Below are 25141 nucleotides of genomic sequence, written 5' to 3' on the forward strand. Positions count from 1 at the left end.
AGCCAGGCGGCTGTCAGTTATCTTTCCCTCTCCTATGCTCAGTCTCTCGGTCATGTTCTGTCCATGGAATTTTTCAGGCAAGAATAATGGAGTGGGTTGCCATTTCCTCCTCCAGGGGATCTTCACAACCCAAGGATCAAACCACCCAAGGATCAAACCTGCATTTCTTGCATCTCCTGCATTGGCAGGCAGATTCTTTACCTGTAGAACCACCAGTCCCTTATTTATTTCAGATAGTCATAAAAATGTGGTCTAAAGGACTTTTTTTTTTCTTTTTAAAATGCATTACTCAAATACAGAATTAGGCTGAATCAAACACTCAAGATTGGAAACCCTTTGATCTATCGTTTGGTGTTGCCTTAGGGAATCAAATCTAATTGTACAACTAATCTAACTATCATGAAGAAATGGTTTGTTAAAGTGAACAAAAAATATAATTAGTCTGGAAGAAGTTTGATTAAGTGACAATATATTGACAGGACCAAGAAGTGGCCTTCAGCCTCTGTGGTTTGGGAGCACCATAAAAGAGTAAACGTGTGTTTAAGAAACCCATAGGATGTTTCGTTTAATTGTAATTGGAAGAAGTTATTGGTTTGTTCAATTACTTCCTTTCTGGTATCTTTTTCCCTTCAGTTATCAATGTGGGAGAGCTGTGATGTTTCATTACTGGCTGAGAATCCTGTATCAAGCTAATGGGTGTTTTAATAGAGATGGAAGCAGTTGTTATAATAAAATGATCTGAAAGTAGATAGTCTATCAGAGATCTGACACTTGCTCAAAGCCGATAGAAACCATCCATCAGTACATTTCTTGCTTAGGACCCACTCAAGGCTCTATCTGATGACTTCTCATTCAGATATGTGGAAATTGTAGTATTCCGTTTCTTTATTTATGGCATCAGTGAGCTCATTTCACTCAAAGCAGTATTTCTCCTGATATAAATTTGTCAGTTAGTTCTCTAATAAATATAGAGTAGCTATTTTGACTGTCATCTTACCTTTCTTGGCATGCCATTCAAAACCTTTTTTTCTGAATAACTGGTGAGTTCATCAAAATGCATAAAGCCTTTTTGTAGTGCTATGTTAATAATTAGAAAACTTGTGGTAGATTACTACGCAAAAGCACTCTAGCTATCTTATTCTTACTGGATAGTTTGAGAAATCAGCTTCCTTTTTCTCCTTCTGGAAAGAATCTCAAAATCAAGTAGGCAGTCTAATCCTTGCTATTAGAGGTGGCTCAGGGAAGCATAGTAGTTAAGAGCTTTCTGGTTTTACTCTGTTTTTTTTTTTTTTTTTAATTTTTTATTTATTTATTTATTTTTTAAATTTTATTTTATTTTTAAACTTTACATAATTGTATTAGTTTTGCCAAATATCAAAATGAATCCATCACAGGTATACATGTGCTCCCCATCCTGAACCCTCCTCCCTCCTCCCTCCCCATACCATCCCTCTGGGTCTTACTCTGTTTTAAAGCAATCTACTCCTTATTATAGAGCGAGCAATTCATATTATCTTGGGAGCCTAACTATAATATCATCTAATGTATGAAAAAAGCATGTCTATTTTAAAAGTAACAAAATCATTGCAGATGGTGACTGCAGCCATGAAATTAAAAGACACTTGCTCCCTGGAAGAAAAACTATACCCAACCTAGACAGCATATTAAAAAGCAGAGACATTACTTTGCCGACCAAGGTCTATCTAGTCAAAGCTATGGTTTTCCCAGTAGTCATGTATGGATGTGAGAGTGGACCGTAAAGAAAGCTGAGTGCTGAAGAATTCATGTTTTTGAACTGTGGTGTTGGAGAAGACTCTTGAGAGTCTCTTGGACAGCAAGGAGATCCAACCAATTCATCCTAAAGGAAATCAGTCCTGAATATTCATTAGAAGGACTGATGCTGAAGCTGAAGCTCCAGTATTTTGGCCACCTGATGTGAAGAACTGACTCATTACAAAAGACCCTGATGCTGGGAAAGATTGAAGGCAGGAGGAGGAGGAGATGACAGAGGATGAGATGATTGGATGACATCATCAACTCAATGAACATGAGTTTGAGCAAGCTTCAGGAGTTGGTGGTGGACAGGGAAGCCTGGCATGCTGCAGTCCATGGAGTCGCAAAGAGTCGGACATGACTATAATGAATGAGTGACTGAACTGAACTGAACTTGATTACAATATAATAAATGAATAAATGTTTTAAGTAACTTGCTAGTATTTATAGGAATAAATCTGGAAGTTTTTGTTCATCAGTATTTTTACTCCAGTAGCTTAGTTTTTAATGATCAGAGTTTCAGTGTCTCTTTTCTGAATTCACATATTTCTTCATCTGTATTCTTCCTTCAGGACTCATATCTGTCTTGTATCTGAGACACTTGTGCTAATGCTACATCTTTTTCATTAGGCTATGAGCTCTTGAGTATACTGCCATAATGACTAGCATGTTTTCTATGAGAGACTTTTGGTCTGTATTTGTCAAGTGATTGAATAAGTAAAAGTATTCTAAGTCTCATATCCTATGCATTAAGCTAAGCTACCCAGTAAAAGGGATAGAACTGGCAAAGATTTTTAAATTTCTAGGAGTTTCCAGAATTCCATTTTATTAAACACCTTGTCCAACTTGCTGCTAACACATCAGAGAGAGTTTCAATTCTATGTTGAATGAGAAGTATCAGTTATGATTATATTATCCACATGCTTCTGGTCCTCATATCTTTCTCCAGAGCTTCTGGCTCATTTTTCTTTTCATCTAGATATCACTACTAGCAAAATTGCTATCCTGTTATACTCAACATTTTAAAGATGAGGGTTTCTGAAAGCTCTTTAAAAGTATTTCTATGTACATGAAAGAAAATAGATACCTGGTTAAAAAATCAAACATACAACTTGAAAAGCAATAGCATCCCTGACTCACTTCCTGCTTACCTTCTATCAGTTTTTCTAAGAGTAGTTCCTCACCTGAGCTACAAACCAGAAAATGGCTGGAGAGACTCATTTCTCAGATCTCCCAAGGATGGCACATAACTAGTACCATACCTGCTACATGGGGGAGAAGTTCATTTATAATTTACTCAGGATGCCTTAGGGCATTAGAACTTAATTCTCTTGTGAAATTCCAGTTGAGAGGAAGTGCTAGAAGGGACTGCTTTCCTATTCTTCTAATATGTTTATACGATGCTTTGTTTAATTGGTCCATTTTATACATTATTAGTAACTAATTGTTTGATAGATGGTGATTTACCTCCCTTGTACCACTGCCCATCTATATTCCCTTTAAGTTACCTTTTTAGCCTTTACCAGTATATGTTTTTGCCTTCATTTCTTGTTTTATCTACCAAAGAGAGTTTGTTTGTTTGTTTTAATTTCCTATTTCCAAATAGAGTTATATTCTGAGCTCTGAGTGGACGTGATGTTTTTAGGAACAGTATTCAACGCACTACAGGTAGTTTTCAGTGTATTGATGGTGTTTGAGTATTTAAAGCACTAGTATTAGATGAAATCATTAAGAAGTTAGTAGATGGAAAATAAAATACCTGAAAATAGATCTCTAAGGAGCTGAAACTTTTGGAGATTGAGAAGATAAAAGCTGCAAAGAAGACTAGATAATAGAGGCAATGAGGTAAAAGAACTAAGACAGGGCTATATCCTTGCAAAGTGAGAGGTTTTAGGAGAGGGTGTGAACTCCTGCTTGGTCTTCCTCTACCTGGATTTAGTCCTTTATTTTATTGCATTACATCATCAGTAACACCTTTTAAAAAATAGTGCATGGCACAAAAACTTTCTAAGAAATTATGTCTTACAATATATTTATCTTGCTTTTATATAGGTATTTAATAGTTTTGCCAAGTGTAGAATTCTAGGGTCAAAATCATTGATTTATTGTCTTACCACAGTGAGAAGTGTGATGCTAGACTTATTCTTATCCCTTTATGTGTAACCTGAAGGTTGTACATAAAGGTTATCTCCCTTCTGGAAGATATTAAGATTTATATTTCGTTTCATACATGATGCCAGTCCAGGTTCGATGCACGGTACTGGATGCTTGGGGCTGGTGCACTGGGATGACCCAGAGGGAGGGTAGGGGAGGGAGGAGGGAGGAGGGTTCAGGATGGGGAACACGGGTATACCTGTGGCGGATTCATTTCGATATTTGGCAAAACTAATACAATATTGTAAAGTTTAAAAATAAAATAAAATTAAAAAAAAAGATTTATATTTCGTGCTTATTGTGAAATTTCACAATGTGAGTTTAAATGTGAGTCTGTTTAATTTATTTGAGGTGGTGTTGTATATGGGGTCAGGGTTTGACCTCTGCAACTAGAGTATCTGGATTCAAATAGCTGATCTCTCAAGTCTTATATTGCTTTTTTTTTTTAATTTCAGCTATCATATTTTTAATTTCCAAGAAATTAAATCTTCCAAGGAAAGATTAGAAATTTTCTAGGGAACTAAATCTCCTTCTTATTCTTTGACTACTCCTTTTTTATAACACTGTATCCCTTATGAATGAAATATTCTTCCAAATCTATCAGAAAGCATTAACTAGAAATATTTTAAATTGTGTTCTGTTTATTATTTCTGTTTCCTTCAGGGTCAGTTTTTATGATGGTATATCTTGGTTATTCTGTTAAATGTTATAGTCTTTTCTCAAGTATTTGTTTCTCCTTGATTTCACGGTAATATTTAAGAGTGAATTTTCAAATAAAACAGTATTGTTTGATCTTCAATATGAAGATAAAATTTGTTGACCAACAGACTTATTAACTGAGTTAAAAAGATGCCACTTTTTATACTTTGAACTCTAAACTCTAAAATGCAGGAGACTTTCTTACAAAGGATAATTCCAACATTAGCTACTTAGTTTCCTCCACACATTATATTTATTTTCCTTACAGAAGAACAATCCATTCTGGCTGTGGGGGTAATTGCTTTCTTTCAGCTGTCCTCTTAAAGTGGGAGGAGGTAATTGGGTTGATTATTCATCAGTAGACCTTTAATTAACTCAAATTTCTTGAATTTGCTTCTTTTATTGATGGTGTTTTACTTTTTGCCTTTGTTTACATGTTTCTTTGTTCCTTTAACATATGTTTATAAGATTAGGAAGAAGAAGAGATTTAACAATGTTTTTAATCTTTCATCTTTAATTAGAAGTTTTTTGTACCCTTTTTGTTAAAAAATTAATAATATATGTTATAGATATTAAATACACCATTACATTTATATTGTATCTTATACATGTAGTGAACGTATTTTTTATACCAGTTCGACTCCATTTAATATTATAATCAAGTTTTTGACATAAATATTTGAAATAGGATGAGAAAGTGTCATCTTATCTTGTTATTGCTTCTTAGTGAATGCTTTTAAGCTACCACCCCTGCTGTAGTTTCCCCTGATCTTGAAGGACTCAAAAGGTGAAATGCTGAGCTTGCCACTTAGTTATTTGATGTTACAAATAGATCATTCATTCACTCAGTAAATGCTTATGAACCTCTAACTATGTGTCTAGTACTTTGCTAGATGTTAGAGAAACACACACACACACACAGATGCAGTCACTGCCCATATTTACACACATTATTTTTAAACTATTGTAATATTAAGGAAATTTTGGGCATGAAAACAATTTATTATACCTTGATTGTGTAGTGGTTACATATCAAAACTCATGAAATTGTTGATCATTTTTGTATATAAATGTTACCTCAATATAGATGGTTTTAGGTGTGAGGAAATAATATGTGTACCATGATGACTATAGTTAATAACACTGTATTGTATAATAAAAAATTTTTTAAATAGTATGGTTTCAATGTTCTTACCAAAAATAAAAAGTAAATCTGTGAGGTGATGGATGTGCTAATTAACTAAATGGGAGAATCCTTTCATGCTTCATACTTATATTAAATCATCATATTTGTACACTTTAAATATATTATCATTTTGTGAATTACACCTTAATAAAGTGGGGGGGAAATAATGTTAGTCTTAATAAAATGAATACCAAAAAAAAAAAAAAAGTCATTTAAGAATAAGCCCAGTCAAAATATATAGAAGACATCCTTTTAAAAACCTATGAAGACCATAAAAGCTATAAAAATCATTAGAGAAAAAGGAAATACATCATGTATATGGATTAAAAGATTCAATAATGTAAAGAATCAATTCTCCCCAAATCAATCCATAGAACCAATTCAGACTTCCCCTCACCCTATTTTTTTGTTTTGTTTTGGGTTTTTTGGTGAAAAATTCACAAACTGATAAAGAGAAAACCCAAACAGTCAAGATAATTTTGAAAAGTGAGCAAAAAGATAGGGAGGAATACCTATTATGAGCTAGGCACTGTTTCTCCTGTAAGGAAAAGTTATTAGATTACTTAATAGCAGTAGTCAACAGCAAACTATTAAGAGATAGAGAGCATTACTTCTAGGTCAAAAACAGAAAACTCAGAGAGGTTTAGTAAAATACTCACTGTTACCCAGTTAGCACACCAAAGAGCTGAAAATTCACTCACACTAGGATATATTATTAGACATCTCAGAATATAAGCTGTTTCTGGTTGGCCAAACTGGTCTTCAGAGGCAGCCTACGGTAAGAGAAAGAGCACTGGGCTTGAGAGAGTTCTGGGCTGTGGTTTGACTGTGGGCAATGCATTTGCTTTCACTGCTTCTTTGTCTGTGACATAGGGATAGGAATAGTTCACATAGCTGTTGTGACGCCTAAATGACCTAATGAAGAAATGATATTATGCTTAAGAGCAGTCATTGGCTTCCTAATTATGAACTGTAAAGTAATTAAAGTAATTTTCACTAAATCTCCAATGTTATCCAACTTGTGAAAAGAATTTTAGGATTTTCATAGTTTATTTACATATATCATCATTTTACTTTTAAAAAGTTCACATGAGAAAATTAGCCTTCTTATGAAATTTTGGGCAATATTTTATTAATATATTCAAATCTGACATAGTTGTAAAAAACAATGCAATACTCAAATGAGTTTGCTTTCCTTGAGCACTCACATCTGAATGTTGAAAGCAGACTTCCCATAAATTCACAAAAGACAGAAGGAAATGACCTTTTGATTAAAAAAAAAAAAACTGTTGCAGATAATCTGAAAAGCAAATAATCTACATGTGGGTAATCAAGAGTTGATTAATTGTTTTGAGGATGTTTAATTGCCTACTGTTATCAATATAATTTAACTACCAGTACACAGGATAGTGACATGAATAGTCCAAGCACTATTTTTTAATGAGAAATGATGTCTAGGTTTTTATTAATAATAAACACTTTGAAACACAGTACTCTCATTATTTGACTTTGCCATTAAAAATAGCTTTTTGATTTAAAAAAAAAGTCTTTTTCTTTTGTATAGGGTAGCAGCTTAAACTAATGATTAGGGTCTGTTTTAGACATAGGTGGTTCTAGATATTTGCACTTTATATTGTTCTCAGGTATGCTGTTATAGTAGAAATAACTTATCATGCATGAGAAGGCTTTGTTTATCATTTAAGTGTCTCATTTTACAACTACATTTAATTTTACAAAGAAATGATTTGTCACTTCCTGAAGTGACCTTCTAAATGCTGATATCAAAAGCCATTTTCATTTGGCTACCTCTGAAGCCAGTGTTCTGGCTTCAGAACATAGGAGGCACCCAGTTTTACGTCACCATACCTGAGGGAGATGAAAAAAGCAAGATACTAACATCTGTGAGCTTTTTTTTTACTCATACAGTTTCCTTTCTTGTTTTCTGCCTGTTGGTTTATTTTTAATGATTATGTAGTGGGTTTCCATTTCCTGCTCCAGAGGATCGTCCCTACCCAGGGATCAAACCCAGATCTCCCAAATTGTGGGCAGACGCTTTACTGTCTGAGCCACCAGGGAAGTCCTTAAAACATATGCACTTTCCAGAAAATCTATCCCCGCAGTGCTTCCACTTTTATTTTCTAAGTCGATTTTGATCCCTGGAGTATAACTGCTATTTGTAACTGCTATTGGATAGCTAAACAGTTTTTGGATTTTAGATTCTCTGCGCTCTGGGACAGCATCTTAATATCATCACTAGCTGACTGTTCTAAAAGTAGCTGCTAAAAAAGTTCTAAGCGTTCCCAAGGAACTACAAACTAGTTCCTTCCTAAGAAAGAATATGTAATGAAATCATAGTTTTTCATAAAATTTATTTTTAGCTTTTTATATAATGTACCTGCAGAGGGTAAAATTAAGTCCCTTGTAATCAAGAATAAATCATATGAACTTATACATCCTGTACTGATCTTTTTGAATACTCTTATTCAGTTGGAAAGTAATTTGTTCAAACTTGGTGGTTCTTATAACTTTTTCTCCCCTAGGTCTGCTGTTCTTTGTGTTTCTAACTTGATAATATGAAGGTTTGTTTTTAACTGACCTAAAGAAGTACCAAAGAAATAAATTATTTGATTTTTTTTTTTGCTATTTTCTGTTAATATATGATATGTAAAGCTTAATATGTATGTATCTGAAAATGCACACAGTGTGTGCATTTAGGTATTCTAACTCACAGTAATATTTAAATTTGTGATGGATAAAAATCTACTTAATTCTTAAGTGGCGGATCAGATTTCAATTCTTATTAAGGTTTACAAAGTAACTAACAGCATACATACCATCAGATAGCTTACAGTACTGCTTGTTTTATCTTTCACTTTAATTAGAACCATGACACAAACAAACATATCTCCTTTTGGGAAGTGCATACTTTGGCAATTCAAGCACACTTTCATTTTCTACTGACTTTCACCAAAGTGGAAAAGTTTTCATAAACAAATCAAAAATAGCAAGAACATGAAAGTATAAAATAAAGCAATGTACGTTATCTGGCCAGCTTTACTTTGCTGTCCTAAATGGTAACAAGTATATAATTTGAGCCATGACATATGGATATTTATACTGTATTTGATAAATTGAGTCATATTGTAAATGAATTAAGGCATTTCAGTACCTAAGGAATTACTCAGTAATTCGTTCTGAAATGTAACTAATTGTTCCATACTATATCAAAATTCCAGTTATTTATATGCCATCTTAATAAGTTTTATCATATTCATATATTGTCTGTGCCAATATATACTTAGTGTGGTTTCTGTAATCCCTCTCACTTTTAAAGTTTAAATATGATTTTACTACTGTACTATTAGCATCAATTGCTATCAGTTCAGTCGTTCAGTCCTGTCCGACTCTTTGCGACCCCATAGACTGCAGCACGCCAGGCCTCCCTGTCCATCACCAACTCCCGGAGTTTGCTCAAACTCATGTCCATTGAGTCGGTGATGCCATCCAACCATCTCATCCTCTGTCATCCCCTTCTCCTCCTACCTTCAATCTTTCCCAGCATCAGGGTCTTTTCCAATGAGTCAGTTCTTAACATCAGGTGGCCAAAGCACTGGAGCTTCAGCTTCAGCATCAGTCCTTCCAATGAATATTCAAGACTGATTTCCTTTAGGATGGACTGGTTGGATCTCCTTGCTGTCCAAGGGACTGTCAAGAGTCTTCTCCAACACTCCAGTTCAAAAGCATGAATTCTTCAGTGCTCAGCTTTCTTTATAGTCCAACTCTCACATCCATACATGACTACTGGAAAAACCATAGCTTACTATAAATAGAAATAATGCAGAAACATGAAATAAAATGTTTACCTATAATCACCTAAATACCATACCAGTGGTGGCAGATGTGTCACATGTTAGGAAACACTGTCCTGTAGGATTGTAAATTTAGACTTTAATCAATTTATTTTCTTAAAACACAATTTAGATATATACTAAACCCGGTGAGGGCAGGAATTACTTCTGCATTGTGTATCCTTGTTTCCCCAGCACTTAGTACTTGACATATAACAGGTATTCAATAAATATTGAATGGTAAATTAATGAGTGACATATATTTGCTTATTTATCTTTTAAAATAAAACTTAATAGTAACAGTTAAATAATAATAGTCAAATTGTATAGGAAAATGCACTATGGCCAGCATATGTTTCAATTCCCAGTCTTCAGGGGATATCCACTAATATACTGCATAGCATTTCTATTAAAATTTAATGGTTATAGATCAAGGAAGGCTGCTGTAATATAAACAAAGAGAAGTGGGGATGAAGCAGTATAACAGTGGTCCTGGTGATTAGAATGATTGACAAGAGACAATGAATGAGGAGTAAAATTTTAAATATATATCTGTGTCATATGACCTGAGATAACCCTTGTGTTGCAGAAAGATAAAAGGGCTAAATGCAAGTGCATATGAAATGTGAAAGTTGCTTCAGTAGAGAAGGCTCTGTTCCATTAATAGTTACTTCTAAATCACCAATGCTAATGAACAAATTCTTCTAAAATAAGGTACTCTAAACATCCCCCTCACAGCCTTCTTCCAATAAACTCACTTCCAAAGCTTAAATTCCAACCTGTTTTCTTTTGTCCATGCACTTAAGAAATGACATAACCAATTTTCTGCATCATTTGTGTTAGAGGAAAAGACCATATAAAGCTGAAATGAGCATAGCATTTTAGTCCCATTTATAAATCAGAGGTTCATCAGTTAGGGAGGCCCCTGAAATATAAATACACTGTTTCATGAAACCTGTAAGGTCTTAGTAAATCGAAGCAGTCCACATCAGCTGTATGTCTGGAAGTTAATGGCTAGCTAATTTAACCACTAACAATTATTTTGACAATAGGAATTACTGACAGCAGGAGCTGACTCTTTAGAAGAGGAACCACAGTGACATGTCATTCATTCATGGCTTTGAAATAATGTTAAAATTTTGCAATCATATGAAATATTTATTTTTTCACTTATTACCTGATCTAAGAGAATGGTTTGTACCTTCTTTAAGAGAAGGATCTCTGGGTTTATCAAGAAGTAAATGAGTGATGACATTTTTTTCTCCTTTTAAAAAAATTTATTCTTTTATTCAAAGTCTGTCTCTTTCAAAATTGAACAAAGAAAAAGAGAAATTTTAAGAGAGACTGAAAGAAATATATACTTCCCGAATTTGGAATTAGATGAGACTAAGAAGCAGTGGATAGTCCACTCCAGCTCAACAGTATTTACTGCCTTCTTAGTCTCATCTAACTGAATTAAAGTGGACTGTCTGGAGGGAAAGAACTCTAAAAAGTACTTGGTCTTCCCTTCAACAAGGAAGGAAGGACATTTTCATGATGGTCACTGCAGCAGGGAATATGACTCAGGTGTTCTTTTCAGTCCAGGTCAGTCGCTCAGTCGTGTCTGACTCCTTGAGACCCCATGAATTGCAGCACTCCAGGCCTCCCTGTCCATCACCAACTCCCAGAGTTCACCCGAATTCATGTCCATCGAGTCAGTGATGCCATCCAGCCATCTCATCCTCTGTCGTCCCCTTCTCCTCCTGCCCCCAATCCCTCCCAGCATCAGAGTCTTTTCCAATGAGTCAACTCTTTGCATGAGGTGGCCAAAGTACTGGAGTTTCAGCTTTAGCATCATTCCTTCCAAAGAACACCCAGGACTGATCTCCTTTAGGATGGACTGGTTGGATCTCCTTGCAGTCCAAGGGACTCTCAAGAGTCTCCTCCAACACTACAGTTCAAAAGCATCAATTCTTCGGTGCTCAGGCTTCTTCACAGTCCAACTCTCACATCCATACATGACCACAGGAAAAACCATAGCCTTGACTAGACGGACCTTTGTTGGCAAAGTAATGTCTCTGCTTTTGAATATATGGGAAAGATTAAGAAAAGCCTGTTCTACCTTGGCAAGTGGAATCTGCAGGCATGGCAAGGTTGTCAAGATGGATATGGCAGCAGATCATTTAGCAAGGTCTGGGGCGACCCCATGATGTGGTGATCACTCACCTAGAGCCAGACATCCTGGAATGCAAAGTCAAGTGGGCCTTAGGAAGCATCACTACCAACAAAGCTGGTGGAGATGATGGAATTCCAGTTGAGCTATTTCAAATCCTAAAAGATGATGCTTTGAAACTGCTGGACCCAAGATGCCAGGAAATTTGGAAAACTCAGCAGTGGCCACAGGACTGGAAAAGGTCCATTTTCATTCCAATCCCAAAGAAAGGCAATACCAAAGAATATGCAAACTACCACACAATTGCACTCATCTCACACGCTAGCAAAGTAATGCTCAGAATTCTTCAAGCCAGAGTTCAACAGTACATGAACCGTGAACTTCCAGATCTTCAAGCTGGATTTAGAAAAAGCAGAGGAAACAGAAATCAAATTGCCAACATCTGCTGGATCATCAAAAAAGCAAGAGAGTTCCAAAAAAGCATCTGCTTCTGCTTTATTGATCTCACCGAAGCCTTTGACTGTGTAGATCACAACAAACTGGAAAATTCTGAAAGAGATGGAAATACCAAACCACCTGACCTGCCTCCTGAGAAATCTGTATGCAGGTCAAGAAGCAACAATTAGAACTGGACATTGAAAAACAGACTGGTTCCAAATCAGGAAAGGAGTACTTCAAGGCTGTATATTGTCACCCTGCTTATTTAACTTATATGCAGAATACATCATGCAAAATGCCAGGCTGGATGCAGCACAAGCTGGAATCAAGATTGCTGGGAGAAATGTCAATAACCTCAGATATTCAGATGACATTACCCTTTTGGCAGAAAGTGAAGAACTAAAGAGCGTCTCAATGAAAGTGAAAGAGGAGAGTGAAAAAGTTGGCTTAAAGCTCAACATTCAGAAAACTAAGATCATGGCATCTGTCCCCATCACTTCATGGCAAATACATGGGGAAACAATGGAAACAGTGAGAGACTTTATTTTGGGGGGCTCCAAAATCACTGCAGATGGTGACTGCAGCAATGAAATTAAAAGATGGTTGCTCCTTGGAAGAAAAGCTATGACCAACCTTGACAGCATATTAAAAAGCAGAGACATTACTTTGCCAACAAACATCTGTCTAGTCAAAGCTATGGTTTTTCCAGTAGTCATGTATGGATGTTAGAGTTGGACCCTAAAGAAAGCTGAGCACTGAAGAATTCATGCTTTAAAACTGTGGAGAAGACTCTTGAGAGTTCCTTGGATGGCAAGGAGATCCAACCAGTCAATCCTAAAGGAAATCAGTCCTGAATATTAATTTGAAGGACCAGTGCTGAAGCTGAAACTCCCAATACTTTGGCCACCTGATGTGAAGAACTGACTCATTGGAAAAGACCCTGATGCTGGGAAAGATTGAAGGCAGGACGAGAAGGGGATAACAAAGGATGAGATGGTTGATGGCATCACTGACTCAATGGACATGAGTTTGAGTAAGCTCTGGGAGCTGGCAATGGACAGGGAAGCCTGGTGTGCTGTGGTCCATGGTGTTGCAAAGAGTCGGAAATGACTGAGCGACTGAACTGAGGCAACCCCATGCATCCAGAAACCCAGACAATATATAAGAAGAAGGGGACAGTCTGCCAAGCAACTCTAGGCATTACTTTTTCTTCTGTGAATGAGTAAAGAGACTTGGATGAGAGCCAGATGTTCCCATTTATCAACAAACTGAATAAGGAGAATAATGACCTCATAGCATTTGGGATTAGTAAAAAGCTACTGGAACCAATATATTAGACTCAAGACGCATGCTCTGTTTAGGTAATTTTGCCAATTTGAACCTATGTCTACTTGTAAGAAGGAACACACAGCTGGAAGTTAGGCTACCATGAACTTTTAGGTGACCTTGGTTATATCCCAGTATTTCCTTTTACCTCATTTTTTTTTCCATATATTCAATATACTGTCTACATATCAAGATCTTTTTTGAGGGTTGAATGAGTTAATGATATATATGAACCAATTAAAAGGTGACATAAATGAGATATATTTTCAAAAATCAGAAGCATACTGATGCATGAATGCTATTGCCATATACTAGAGATTATGTTGATAGTAATAAAAGACTCTAAAATCTCAGTGACTTAAAGCAAAAAGGTTTATTTCTTGCTCTTACTGTATGTCCACCTCAAGTAGAGGAGGACTATGCCCCATATTATCTTCACTCAGGACTCAGGTTGAACTTCAGAGCTTCTGGAAATCACTGGTCATTGTGATGGGGAGAGAATATGTGCAAATCCACACACTGCATCTTTAAGATTCTGCCTAGAAGTGACACATATCACTTCCCTAGTTGGCTTCAGGAGGTCACACGGCAATCCCAGCTTGTGTCCAGAAGAAGAGCGGGAAGTATTTGGCGAGCAGCACTAATGAATATCATAGATGCTTTTCTTTTTCCGTTTTCTGCAGTGGGGTGACTTTTGCAGCAGGGAAACTGTCCAGATGTTTGTCCTATTACTAATACCACTGCATTCTTTCTGTATAGCTGTCAAAAACAACCAAGTAGGCTGCCTTTATTTTATATTTTCTCAGTTTTAAGGATTTGCTGGCACTGAATATTTTAGTACCTGTCTAACAGAATATTTTAGTTTCTTAGAGAGAGAGGCAACAATTGTATAACATTTCATTTGTGTTTTCTTTCCCAGACATCGATGAGTGCTCTGATGGCTTTGTTCAGTGTGACAGCCGTGCTAACTGCATCAACCTGCCTGGATGGTACCACTGTGAATGCAGAGATGGCTACCATGACAATGGGATGTTTTCACCAAGCGGCGAATCGTGTGAAGGTCAGTACAAGGAAAAGACCTAGAGTTTAAGGTCTTGAAATTGAGACACGTTCAGTAAGACGTAATTAGTTGACATTGATCTCATATTTCAGGTATTGGTGATTTTTGCTGTGTGTTTTTACGAGTGATTGGAAACATGTTAAAATCTAACTTTTGCATCCTAATTATAATAATTAATTGATTTGTGAATAATTAATACTTGCAACAGCAAACCAGTTTTCTGTGGATACTTTGTTGAAGGATATTTTTAGAATAAATAAACCTCTAGTATCAGATAAATTTTTTAATGGCAGCATGTAAAAATCTGACCCCAAAAGAGGTAGAAAAACAGGTGAAAGCAGGATAGAGGGAAAATGAGGTGAGAGAAAATAGGACAATGACGTGGCCAAGAAAAACATGATACATGCTTCTCTGGGCTATTCCTGATGTATCTTTTGCCTGGCAAAGTCAGATGTTTAGTAAATGTTGCAAGCAGAAGGTATGGTCCATGCTTAAAAGACGTCAATCTAATAGGAATGGAAATTTAATCAGATTATATTCAATTATTTAGTAGTAATTTTGTCTTATTTTCAGTGAATTGACAATTCTGCTCCTTTATATCCACTATTAAGGGGCATACATTTTAGAAGGTGGGCAGAGTAAGCAAAGCACAGTGAATAATTGCCAAGGAAACTACCCACACCAAAAGGGTTTGGCATGGACTTGGGAAACAAAACAGACCTCAAGAAGTCTTTGTTTTCTCCATTGGTGTTTACACCTTCATCGAGTAACAGCCTGAGAGAATGATGAGGCTAAAATGACACAGTCGATGAAAGCCTTGGAGAATCTAACTTAACAGTACTTGATGCTTAAATGATGAGATGCCTTTTATCCTCGGGCCTCTAGAGGTTTTCACACAAAGAAAAGTGACGCAGACTTGGGTGATAGATGCCAAGGTTCCGTGTGCGCTTTGCCAACAGCTGCAGAGCTCTGGACCTTGCACAGAGTGTTCATCTGGATTTTTACATGGAATGGGAATGCTGCTAGCTTGCTGCTGCTACTGCTGCTAAGTCACTTCAGTCGTGTCCAACTCTGTGCGACTCCAGAGACGGCAGCCCATGAGGCTCCCCCGTCCCTGGGATTCTCCAGACAATAACACTGGAGTGGGTTGCCATTTCCTTCTCCAATGCATGAAAGTGAAAAGTGAAAGTGAAGTCGTTCAGTCGTGTCCGACTCCTAGCGACCCCATGGACTGCAGCCTACCAGGCTCCTGCCTTACCGGGGGCTAAAACCTAGCATTTGCAAATAACCCTTAGCTGTTATCCGAAGGCTTTACCTTGTGCTTATGAGAATGCCGTTCAAGAAGCAGATCAAACCCTGTGATTTTGCCCTTCCCTGATAAACTATATTGCCTGTTTCTGTAGTGTATTATCAGGAAGAAGTCTTCAATGCTGCTTTTTTTAGCATTGTCTTTTATTTTAAATTATACACATAAAGAATAAACATAAACTGATTATAAATAATTCAATCATACAGAAATATAGAGAGCAAAGCTAAAAATGTGTCTTTATTTCATGTCCTCCTTTTCCCTATCTTTTCTTCTTCTGCTCTTTAATTTTGCTTGCTTTCCCTTTCTGTGCATCAAAATGTGACTAAAAAAAATACATACCTCTATCTTACTTTACATTTGTAACTTCTTTCAGTATCTTTTAAGTTTATGACCACATGTCTCAAAAGGGCTGTATTAGTTATCTCCTGATGCATAAAAAGTAACCCCCAAAGTGTAGCCACTGAAAATAATAAATTATCTCACAGCTTCTGGATAAGGAATGTATGACAGCTTAGCTGGATTCCTCTGGTTCAGGTTTCTAGTGAAGTTACTAATATCAAGTTGCTGCCCAGAGATGTGGTCTCATCTCTGTCTTGTCTGGGATAGGAGTGGAGGGAAAGGGAATCTGTTTCTAAGGTCACTAACACTGCTGTTGTCAGGGCTTGTTTCTTTAACCCATGAGCCACTCCAGAGGGCTAGGGGCTGGCTTCTCCTAGAAAAAGCATTCCAAGAGACAGCATGTGCCCAAGATGGCAGCAACAGTCTTCCACAACTAAATCTCAGATGTGGCATTTCACCACTTCTCCCATAGTCTATCTGTTAGAAGCCACTCAATAAGTCCAAGGAGAGAGGATTACCAAAGAGCATAAATAGTAAATGGTGAGAATTGTTGCTGGCCATTTTGTTAAACTACCCGCTGCAAGAGCCATCAGCAATGTGCATTAATTTCCACTGCAACTCTCTGATGCAACCATGTCATAACTTCTCTACCCTCCTCACATCTCAGATACCACTTTCTCTTCTTTCTCTGTTAATTACTCTGCTTCTTATTTAACTGAGAAGAGAGAAGTACTTCACTTTTCCCCAGACATATGGTATGATATACAGTAAATCATATATACGGTATACACCACCTCGCTGGTGTCTCAGATGGTAAAGAATCTATCTACTTGCAATGCGGGAGACCTGGGTTCAATCCCTGGGTCGGGAAGATTCCCTGGAGGAGGGAGTGGCTACCCATTCCAATATTCTTGCATGTGAAATCCCATGGAGAGAGGAGCCTGGTGGGCTACAATCCATAGGGTCGCAAAGAGTTGGACACAACTTAGCGATTAACACTTCTACTTCCTTCCATACAGTAAATACATACTAGTCTGGCGAAAATGACAAAATATAACGAGTGCATTCATTAAGTGTCCAAAAGTAACAAGGAAAACTAATCATTAAAATAACACATGATACAGATAAATATAGGGAAGTAACGGATTTTGTGAAATGCCTACACAGAAAAGGCTTTTTGAGGAAATTCCGTAAATACATAAAGAGTGGGAAATCTTATTCTTTAAAAAAAAAAAAAAAAAAAAAACCCACAATTCTGTAAAGATAATTCAACTATCTTCCAGTAGAATTTATAATGATTATCGTAAAAATCTACTACTCTTTCAAGGACAGTGTGATCTGAAGAATTCTTTTAAAAGTACTAACCTTTGTCATATAAAAGAGAACTAAAATGCTTCTTTTTAACAACTATCTACTTACTGCAATTTCAGTGATCTATAGAATTGTAATATTAGCATTTAGAAGGATGCCATTTTAAGACTATGGTTATATCTGATCAAGTTCCATATTTCTGTGCTGGGGAAAAAAACAAGAAGCCTTTCAACATGGACAAATCCACAGCAGTAGGTTTACAATTATTCTTAAGTATAATAGTCATGTTTGAAGATATGAATAAATAACTTTGTACTTTTTAGACTGTAATCTACAACATACATGTTAATAAACTGCATGCATACAAACTGTAAATTATTTTGCTCATCCATTTACCTCAGAGGTGTAGACATTTAATCCCCAGGAAATGTGCAAGGTTTTCTTATCCACATCATCATTTCTAATGTGCCTGAAAATTTGTCTCTCTCTGAGAACAAGGCCAAGTATTTTTTTCCGTGAAGGAATATTGCATTTCATGCCCACATTTCCTTTTATTTAAAGCTTTTATTTCTAGATTATCTTTATGCTTGGTGGGTGTTTTTGAACTTGTATGACTAAAAAAAAAAAAATGTTTATATGGTAGTATCTTTGAGTATTATGTTCAAAACAAATACTACAAATTCTTACCTTAAATCAAGGGAATGAGGAACTAAATCAAAAGCAATGAGGAACTAAAGTCAAAAGGCAGAATAGAGAGGGAAAGGCCAAGAGAACACAGTAGTCACAGAAAACACGCTATTTCAACAACACAAGAGACGACTGTACACATGGACATCACCAGATGGTCAATATCGAAATCAGATTGATTGTATTATTTGCAGCCAAAGATAGAGAAGCTCTATACAGTCACCTTGTGCACACCAGGACCCAGGAGAAAGGAGCAGGGACCCCACAAGAGACTGACCCAGACTTGCCCATGAGTGTCCAGGAGTCTCCGGTGGAGACATGGGTCAACAGTGGCCTGCTACAAGGTCAGGGGCACTGAGCGTGGCATTGCCTGCATGGGACCATGTGAAGGAGGTCACCATTATCTTCATTACCTACACCATAGTTTGACTTCAGGTCAAACAACAGGGAGGGAACACAGCCCCACCCATCACCAGAAAACTGGACTGAAGATTTACTGAGCATGGCCCCACCCATCAGAACCAGTTTCCCCCTCAGTTAGTCTCTCCCATCAAAAACTTCCTTGAGCCCATCCTTATCTATCACAGGGCAGACAGAATGAAAACCACAATCACAGAAAACTAAACAAATTGATCACATGGACCACAGCCTTGTCTAATTCAATGAAACTATGAGCCATGCCATGCAGGGCCACCCAAGATGGTCAGGTCATGGTGGAAAGTTCTGACAAAACATGGTCCACTGGAGAAAAGAATGGCAAACCACTTCAGAATTCTTGCCTTGAAAACCCCATGAACAGCATGAAAAGGCAAAAAGATAGGACACTGAGAGATGAACTCCAAGGGAGATCAGTGGAGAAATAACTCCAGAAAGAATGAAGAGATGGAGCCAAGGCAAAAACAACACCCAGTTATGGATGTGACTGGTGATGGAAGTCAAGTCCTATTGAAAGGTTGTTGTTAAATCATGCGAAGACACCGGGATTCTTGGCCCCTGGAGGAAAAGAAGTCAAGGCTTGATCTCTCAGAGCTTTTGTGTAATAAAGTTTTATTAAAGTATAAAGGAGATAGAGAAAGCTTCTGACATAGGCATCAGAAGGGGGTAGAAAGAGTACCCACTTGCTAGTGTTAACAATGAAGTTATATACTCTCCAGTGAATCCAAAGAATGTCTGGAGGTTGTAAAGACCTCACCAGACCTACTCTCATAATTTACATTTTAAGATAATAGAATTAGCCAGAAGGTTTAATCCAGAAACTGTCCTCAGGCAGGATACATCCTTGTAAAGACCAGGTCTACTCCCATAATTTACATTTTAAGATAACAGAAGGTTTAATCCAGAGACTATCCTTAATCCAGAGATTGTCCTCAGGCAGGATACATTATTGTTATATAATCCTAAGGAATGTGGAGAAAGAAAAAAAATTTGTCCTTTCTTCCTCCTTGAGAATTCCACACCCCTCTCTCCTTGGGGACCCCTAGACTCCTTATCAACCTGCCTAGGAACTGACTCTCTCACTATGTAGTAAAGAGCAGTAATGCATAGGAACCTGGAATGTTAGGTCCATGAATCAAGGCAAATTGGAAGTGGTCAGACAGGAGATGGCAAGAGTGAACATCGACATTTTAGGAATTAGTGAACTAAAATGGCCTGGAATGGGTGAATTTAACTCAGATGATCATTATATCTACCATTGTGGGCAAGAATCCCATAGAGGAAATGGAGTAGCCATCACAGTCAACAAGAGTCCAGAATGCAGTACTTGGATGCAATCTCAAAAACAACAAAATGATCTCTGTTTGTTTCCAAGACAAACCTTTCATTATCACAGTAATCCAAGTCTATGCCCCATCCAGTAATGCTGAAGAAGCTGAAGTTGAACAGTTCTATAAAGACCTACAAGACCTTCTAGAACTAACACCCCCCCAAAATGTCCTTTTTATTATAGGGGACTGGAATGCAAAAGTAGGAAGTCAAGAGACACCTAGAATAACAGGCAAATTTGGCCTTGGAGTACAAAACAAAGCAGGTAAAAGGCTAACAGAGTTTTGCTAAGAGAACACACTGGTCATAGCAAACACCCTCTTTCAGCAACACAAAAGAAGATTCTACACATGGACATCACCAGACAGTCAGTACCAAAATCATGTTGATTATATTCTTTGCAGCCAAGATGGAGAAGCTCTATGTGGTCAACAAAAATAAGACTGGGAGCTGACTGTGACTCAGATCATGAACTCCTTATTGCCAAATCCAGACTTAAATTGAAGACAGTAGGGAAAACCACTAGACCATTCAAGTATGACCTAAGTCAAATCCCTTACAATTATACAGTGGAAGTGACAAATAGATTCAAGGGATCAGATATGATAGACAGAGTACCTGAAGAACTATGGACAGAGTTTCATAACATGGTACAGGAGGTGGCGATCTAAACTATCTCCAAGAAAAAGAAATGCAAAAAGGCAAAATGATTGTCTGAGGAGGCCTTACAAATAGCTGAAAAAAAGAAGAGAAGTGAAAGACAAAGGAGAAAAGGAAAGATATACCCATTTGAATTCAGAGTTCCAAAGAATGGCAAGGAGAGATAAGAAAGCCTTCTTCAGTGATCAATACAAAGAAATTGAGGAAACAATAGAATGGGAAAGATCAGAGATCTCTTCAAGAAAATGAGACATAAAGGGAACATTTCATGTAAACATGGCACAATAAAGGACAGAAACAGTATTAAGAAGCAGAAGATATTAAGAAGAGGTGGCAAGAATACACAGAACTATACAAAAAAAGATCTTCATGACTCAGATAACCACGATGGTGTGATCACTCACCTAGAACCAGACATCCTGGAGTGTAAAGTCAAGTGGGCTTTAGAAAACATCACTACGAACAAAGCTAGAGGAGGTGATGGAATTCCAGCTGACCTATTTCAAATCCTAAAAGATGATGCTGTGAAAGTGCTGCACTCAATATGCCAGGAAATTTGGAAAACTCAGCAGTGGCCCCAGGACTAGAAAAGGTCCATTTTCATCACAATCCCAAAGAAAGGCAATGCCAAAGAATGTTCAAACTACCGCACAATTGCACTCATTTAGCCTACTAGCAACATGATGCTCAAAATCCTTCAAGCTAGGCTTCAACAGTGTGTGAATAGATGGAAAAGCAATGAAGAAATAAAGTAAAAAGCACCCATCAGTTCTACAAAACATCTCTGGGAATGGCAAGCATCAGGGAAAGAAAGTGAAATTGTTAGTCGCTCAGTTGTGTCTGATTCTCTGCAACTCCATGGGCTGAAGCCCACCAGGCTAATCTGTCCATAGAATTTTTCAGGCTAAAATCCTGGAGTGGGTTGCCATTTCCTTCTCCAGAGAATCAAGGAAGGGATGTGTTAATCTCTTCTTTTCACAGGTGGAGAGGGTCTGATTCTCTGTGAGCTGAACAACTTTAGTTTAACACTTTAGTTAACAGTCAGACAGGGGCGGGACCTCTTATTGAATGATTATGATAACAGCAAGGTAAAGCAAGTCAAAAGCAGAGACATTACTTTGCCAACAAAGGTCCATCTAGTCAAGGCTATGGTTTTTCCAGTAGTCATGTATGGATGTGAGAGTTGGACTGTGAAGAAGGCTGAGTGCTGAAGAATTGATGCTTTTGAACTGTGGTGTTGGAGAAGACTCTTGAGTCCCTTGGACTGCAAGGAGATCCAACCAGTCCATTCTGAAGGACATCAGTCCTGGGTGTTCTTTGGAAGGACTGATGTAAAGCTGAAACGCCAGTACTTTGGCCACCTCATGTGAAGAGTTGACTCATTGGAAAAGACTCTGATGCTGGGAGGAATTGGGGGCAGGAGGAGAAGGGGACGACAGAGGATGAGATGGCTGGATGGCATCACTGACTCGATGGACGTGAGTTTGAGTGAACTCCAGGAGTTGGTGATGGACAGGGAGGCCTGGTGTGCTGCGATTCACGGGGTCGCAAAGAGTCGGACACGACTCAGCGACTGAACTGACTGACTGACTAAAAGCAAGTCAAGGAAATAGTTCCAACCTGGAGTCAGAATTGGTTCTTCTCTGCAACATTACCACTCCCTATCAAAATCTTGCTCTTCATTATGTAAATAGCATCTACCAAATTTTCCAAGCCAGAAATCTAATCATTCATGACCCCTCTCTCTCCTTAGTCTCTGAAGCCGACAAATCACTAAATGGCTTTATCTTTGTTATTTCTATGTGTGCATCCCCACTGCTACTATTAAGTACAGCATTATGCCTAAGAACACAGACTTGGAGCCTGACAGATTGGGTTCCCCTCTGTGCTCTATCTATACCTTACTAGCTGTGTGATCTTGAGAAAGTTATGCAACATGTTTCTGCCTCAGTTCCCTGATCTATACAATGGGGATTATAACTGTAGTTTTCACGGTTGTTGTGAGGATTAAATGAGTCATTATATGAATGTACTTAGACTTTGGTGTTTACTTTTATTATATGACCATCTCTTTCCTGGAATACTGAACAGTCTACTAATTGGTCTTCTAATTGAAAGTTCTAATCCATTTTAAGTCCCTTTTCCAAAATGAAGCCAGAGGAATATTTCTAAAATGGATATGTGAATAGTTTTTTTGCAATTCCCTAAAAGGACATTTGATAGACTTCATTATAATGTTCAAATTTCTTATAACATGACCTTTAACTGAGCCCCGAGAACCCTTCAGTGTGTCTCCCCACTCTGCTCTCCCTGGCCATTTAAGTCATACCAACACTTTTGATTCTCTAATACACTTAATGGCTCTGAACTTTGGGGCTCAAACACACTCTTACCTCTGACTAGACCACTCTTTACCTCCTCTTTTCTTGCCTAAATCTTATCCATAATGTTTTTGCCACACCTGGAGAATGAGTATGTGGGCGGAAGAAAGATTCAGAAAGAGCTACCAATGTGATGTTGTTCAGTCACTCAGTCATGTCTGATTCTTTGTGACCCCATGGACTGCGGCATGCCAGGCTTCCCTGTCCTTCACTATCTCCTGGAGTTTGCTCAAATTCATGTCCATTGAGTCGGTGATGCTATCTAACCATCTCATCCTGTGTCGCCCCCTTCTCCTTCTGCCTTCAATGGTTCCTAGCATCAGGGTCTTGTCCAATGAGTTGGCTCTTCCCATCAGGTGGCCAAAGTATTAGAGCTTCAGCTTCAGTATACTAGTGTGATAGGAAGCAAGTAAATGAAATTTGTCAGGGAGAGGGAAGGACGTGTGTCAGAAACTGCTGTCAGCTGAAGACAGGAACTGAGACTTGACCACTGGCTTTGACAACATTATTTCTCCAATCACTCACTAAAGAAATAATCAATATTTTTAAAGTTGGAATTTCTGTATACTATAGTATAATTTTCAAAGCAGAATATACACTCTTTATGTATAGGAATCTTACAATAAAACTGTATATAAAAATAAATTCCAAAATTTTATACTACCATTCAATTGAGAATAGTTTCTGCACTGAGAAACCCAGTATAGATAACAAGCAAGAAAGGTAAGGTAAGTTCAAATTAATTCAAATCTCACAGGATAGCAAAAGGTAAGAGTTAGTCCACTATGATGTTTCTGCTTAAATATTAATATTTCTCCAGGTATGACAAGTACATGCCAACCATTGTTGTAAGCAACTTTTTATTCTATTTCTTGGTCGTTAATATACTTTGAGTACATATTCTCTTTGTACCTAAAAATCTTTTCTTCTTTGTCTGCTGCATCAAATCCAAGGACTTTCTCTGCTTTTAACCAAACAAACAAACCTGTTAGTAGAAATTTTACTTTAAATGTCAGGCAAAATGAAATGATTGTTCAAGTCCAGCCATTGCCATTAATGCAATAATGTCCTTATATTAGTGGATATTTAAAGAGTGAAATATATAAAACATATATATATATGTAATGGATATTAAAAGATATATTAAGAGGTATTTGGAGAGATTGTGGTCAGAGAGACCAAACAACAATGATCAGTGGTGGTGTTTTTGCTTCCTATAATTGCTAATTATAAGAATATTTAATGGAGACAAATATCAACTCTGAGGATACTTTATTATTCCAAATAGAGCAAATATAGACCTGCTATATAAAGTTCATTTCCTCACCAAAAGAAAATTTTTTTCGGATCTGATATACACATATATATCTGATATATAGGTGTATATATTAATACAGTTATATAAATGTATTTTTTAAGATTTTCATGTATTCTTATGCTGTTATTTTTTTATCATGGTCTTTTTTATACAGTATTATCCTTGACATATCAACCTATAATAAAGTTTACTATAGCTGTAATAGAAATCTTTTCAGCTATCCTCTCAATTCATAGGTTTTGTTGATATGAGAACTAATAAAAATCAAAGTACATAGAAATAATCATGTTACTTATTGTCAGGAATGCATATGTGATAGAACTTAAATATTTAGGAATTGAAATGTGGCTAAAATATAATCTTGACTAGTTTATTTCCTCTACAATGTTGAAATCAAACCATTTAAGGAAGATAGTAAATCCTATAATTTTGAAGGAAAATCAGTGTACATTCTGCTGATTAAAAGCTATACATTCCATTTTCTCTCTATCCCACTTTTCCTGCTGTGATTTAGTTCTTTTTTCTTGACCTTTACTCAGATGAAATAGGAAATAAGTCCTTACTGCCACTCGTACAATATCCCTGGAATGATTTTGGCTTATGACCTTTAAATGATGGGGATAAATAAAATGAATCACATCTCCTCGCTTGGACCTGATCTGTGGGTCAACATATGTTTGCTTTTCATCTGTATGAAAATGCTTTAGGCTACGATTGCCATGGAGTAGCTGAAGTC

At 37.1% G+C, this 25141-nt stretch overlaps 1 protein-coding gene across 2 annotated transcripts in view; it reads left to right on the forward strand.

The window, feature by feature from the left end:
• Window positions 1-25141, forward strand: part of NELL2 (neural EGFL like 2) — a 469663-nt gene that overhangs the window by 428205 nt on the left and 16317 nt on the right. For both annotated transcript variants that reach the window (XM_070789234.1, XM_019960750.2), the window contains one exon: window positions 14496-14636. In XM_070789234.1, coding sequence (XP_070645335.1) covers window positions 14496-14636 — 141 coding nt within the window. The remainder of the gene's footprint in view (window positions 1-14495; window positions 14637-25141) is intronic.

This window comes from Bos indicus, chromosome 5, assembly GCF_029378745.1.
Source record: "Bos indicus isolate NIAB-ARS_2022 breed Sahiwal x Tharparkar chromosome 5, NIAB-ARS_B.indTharparkar_mat_pri_1.0, whole genome shotgun sequence".
Taxonomy (NCBI): domain Eukaryota; kingdom Metazoa; phylum Chordata; class Mammalia; order Artiodactyla; family Bovidae; genus Bos; species Bos indicus.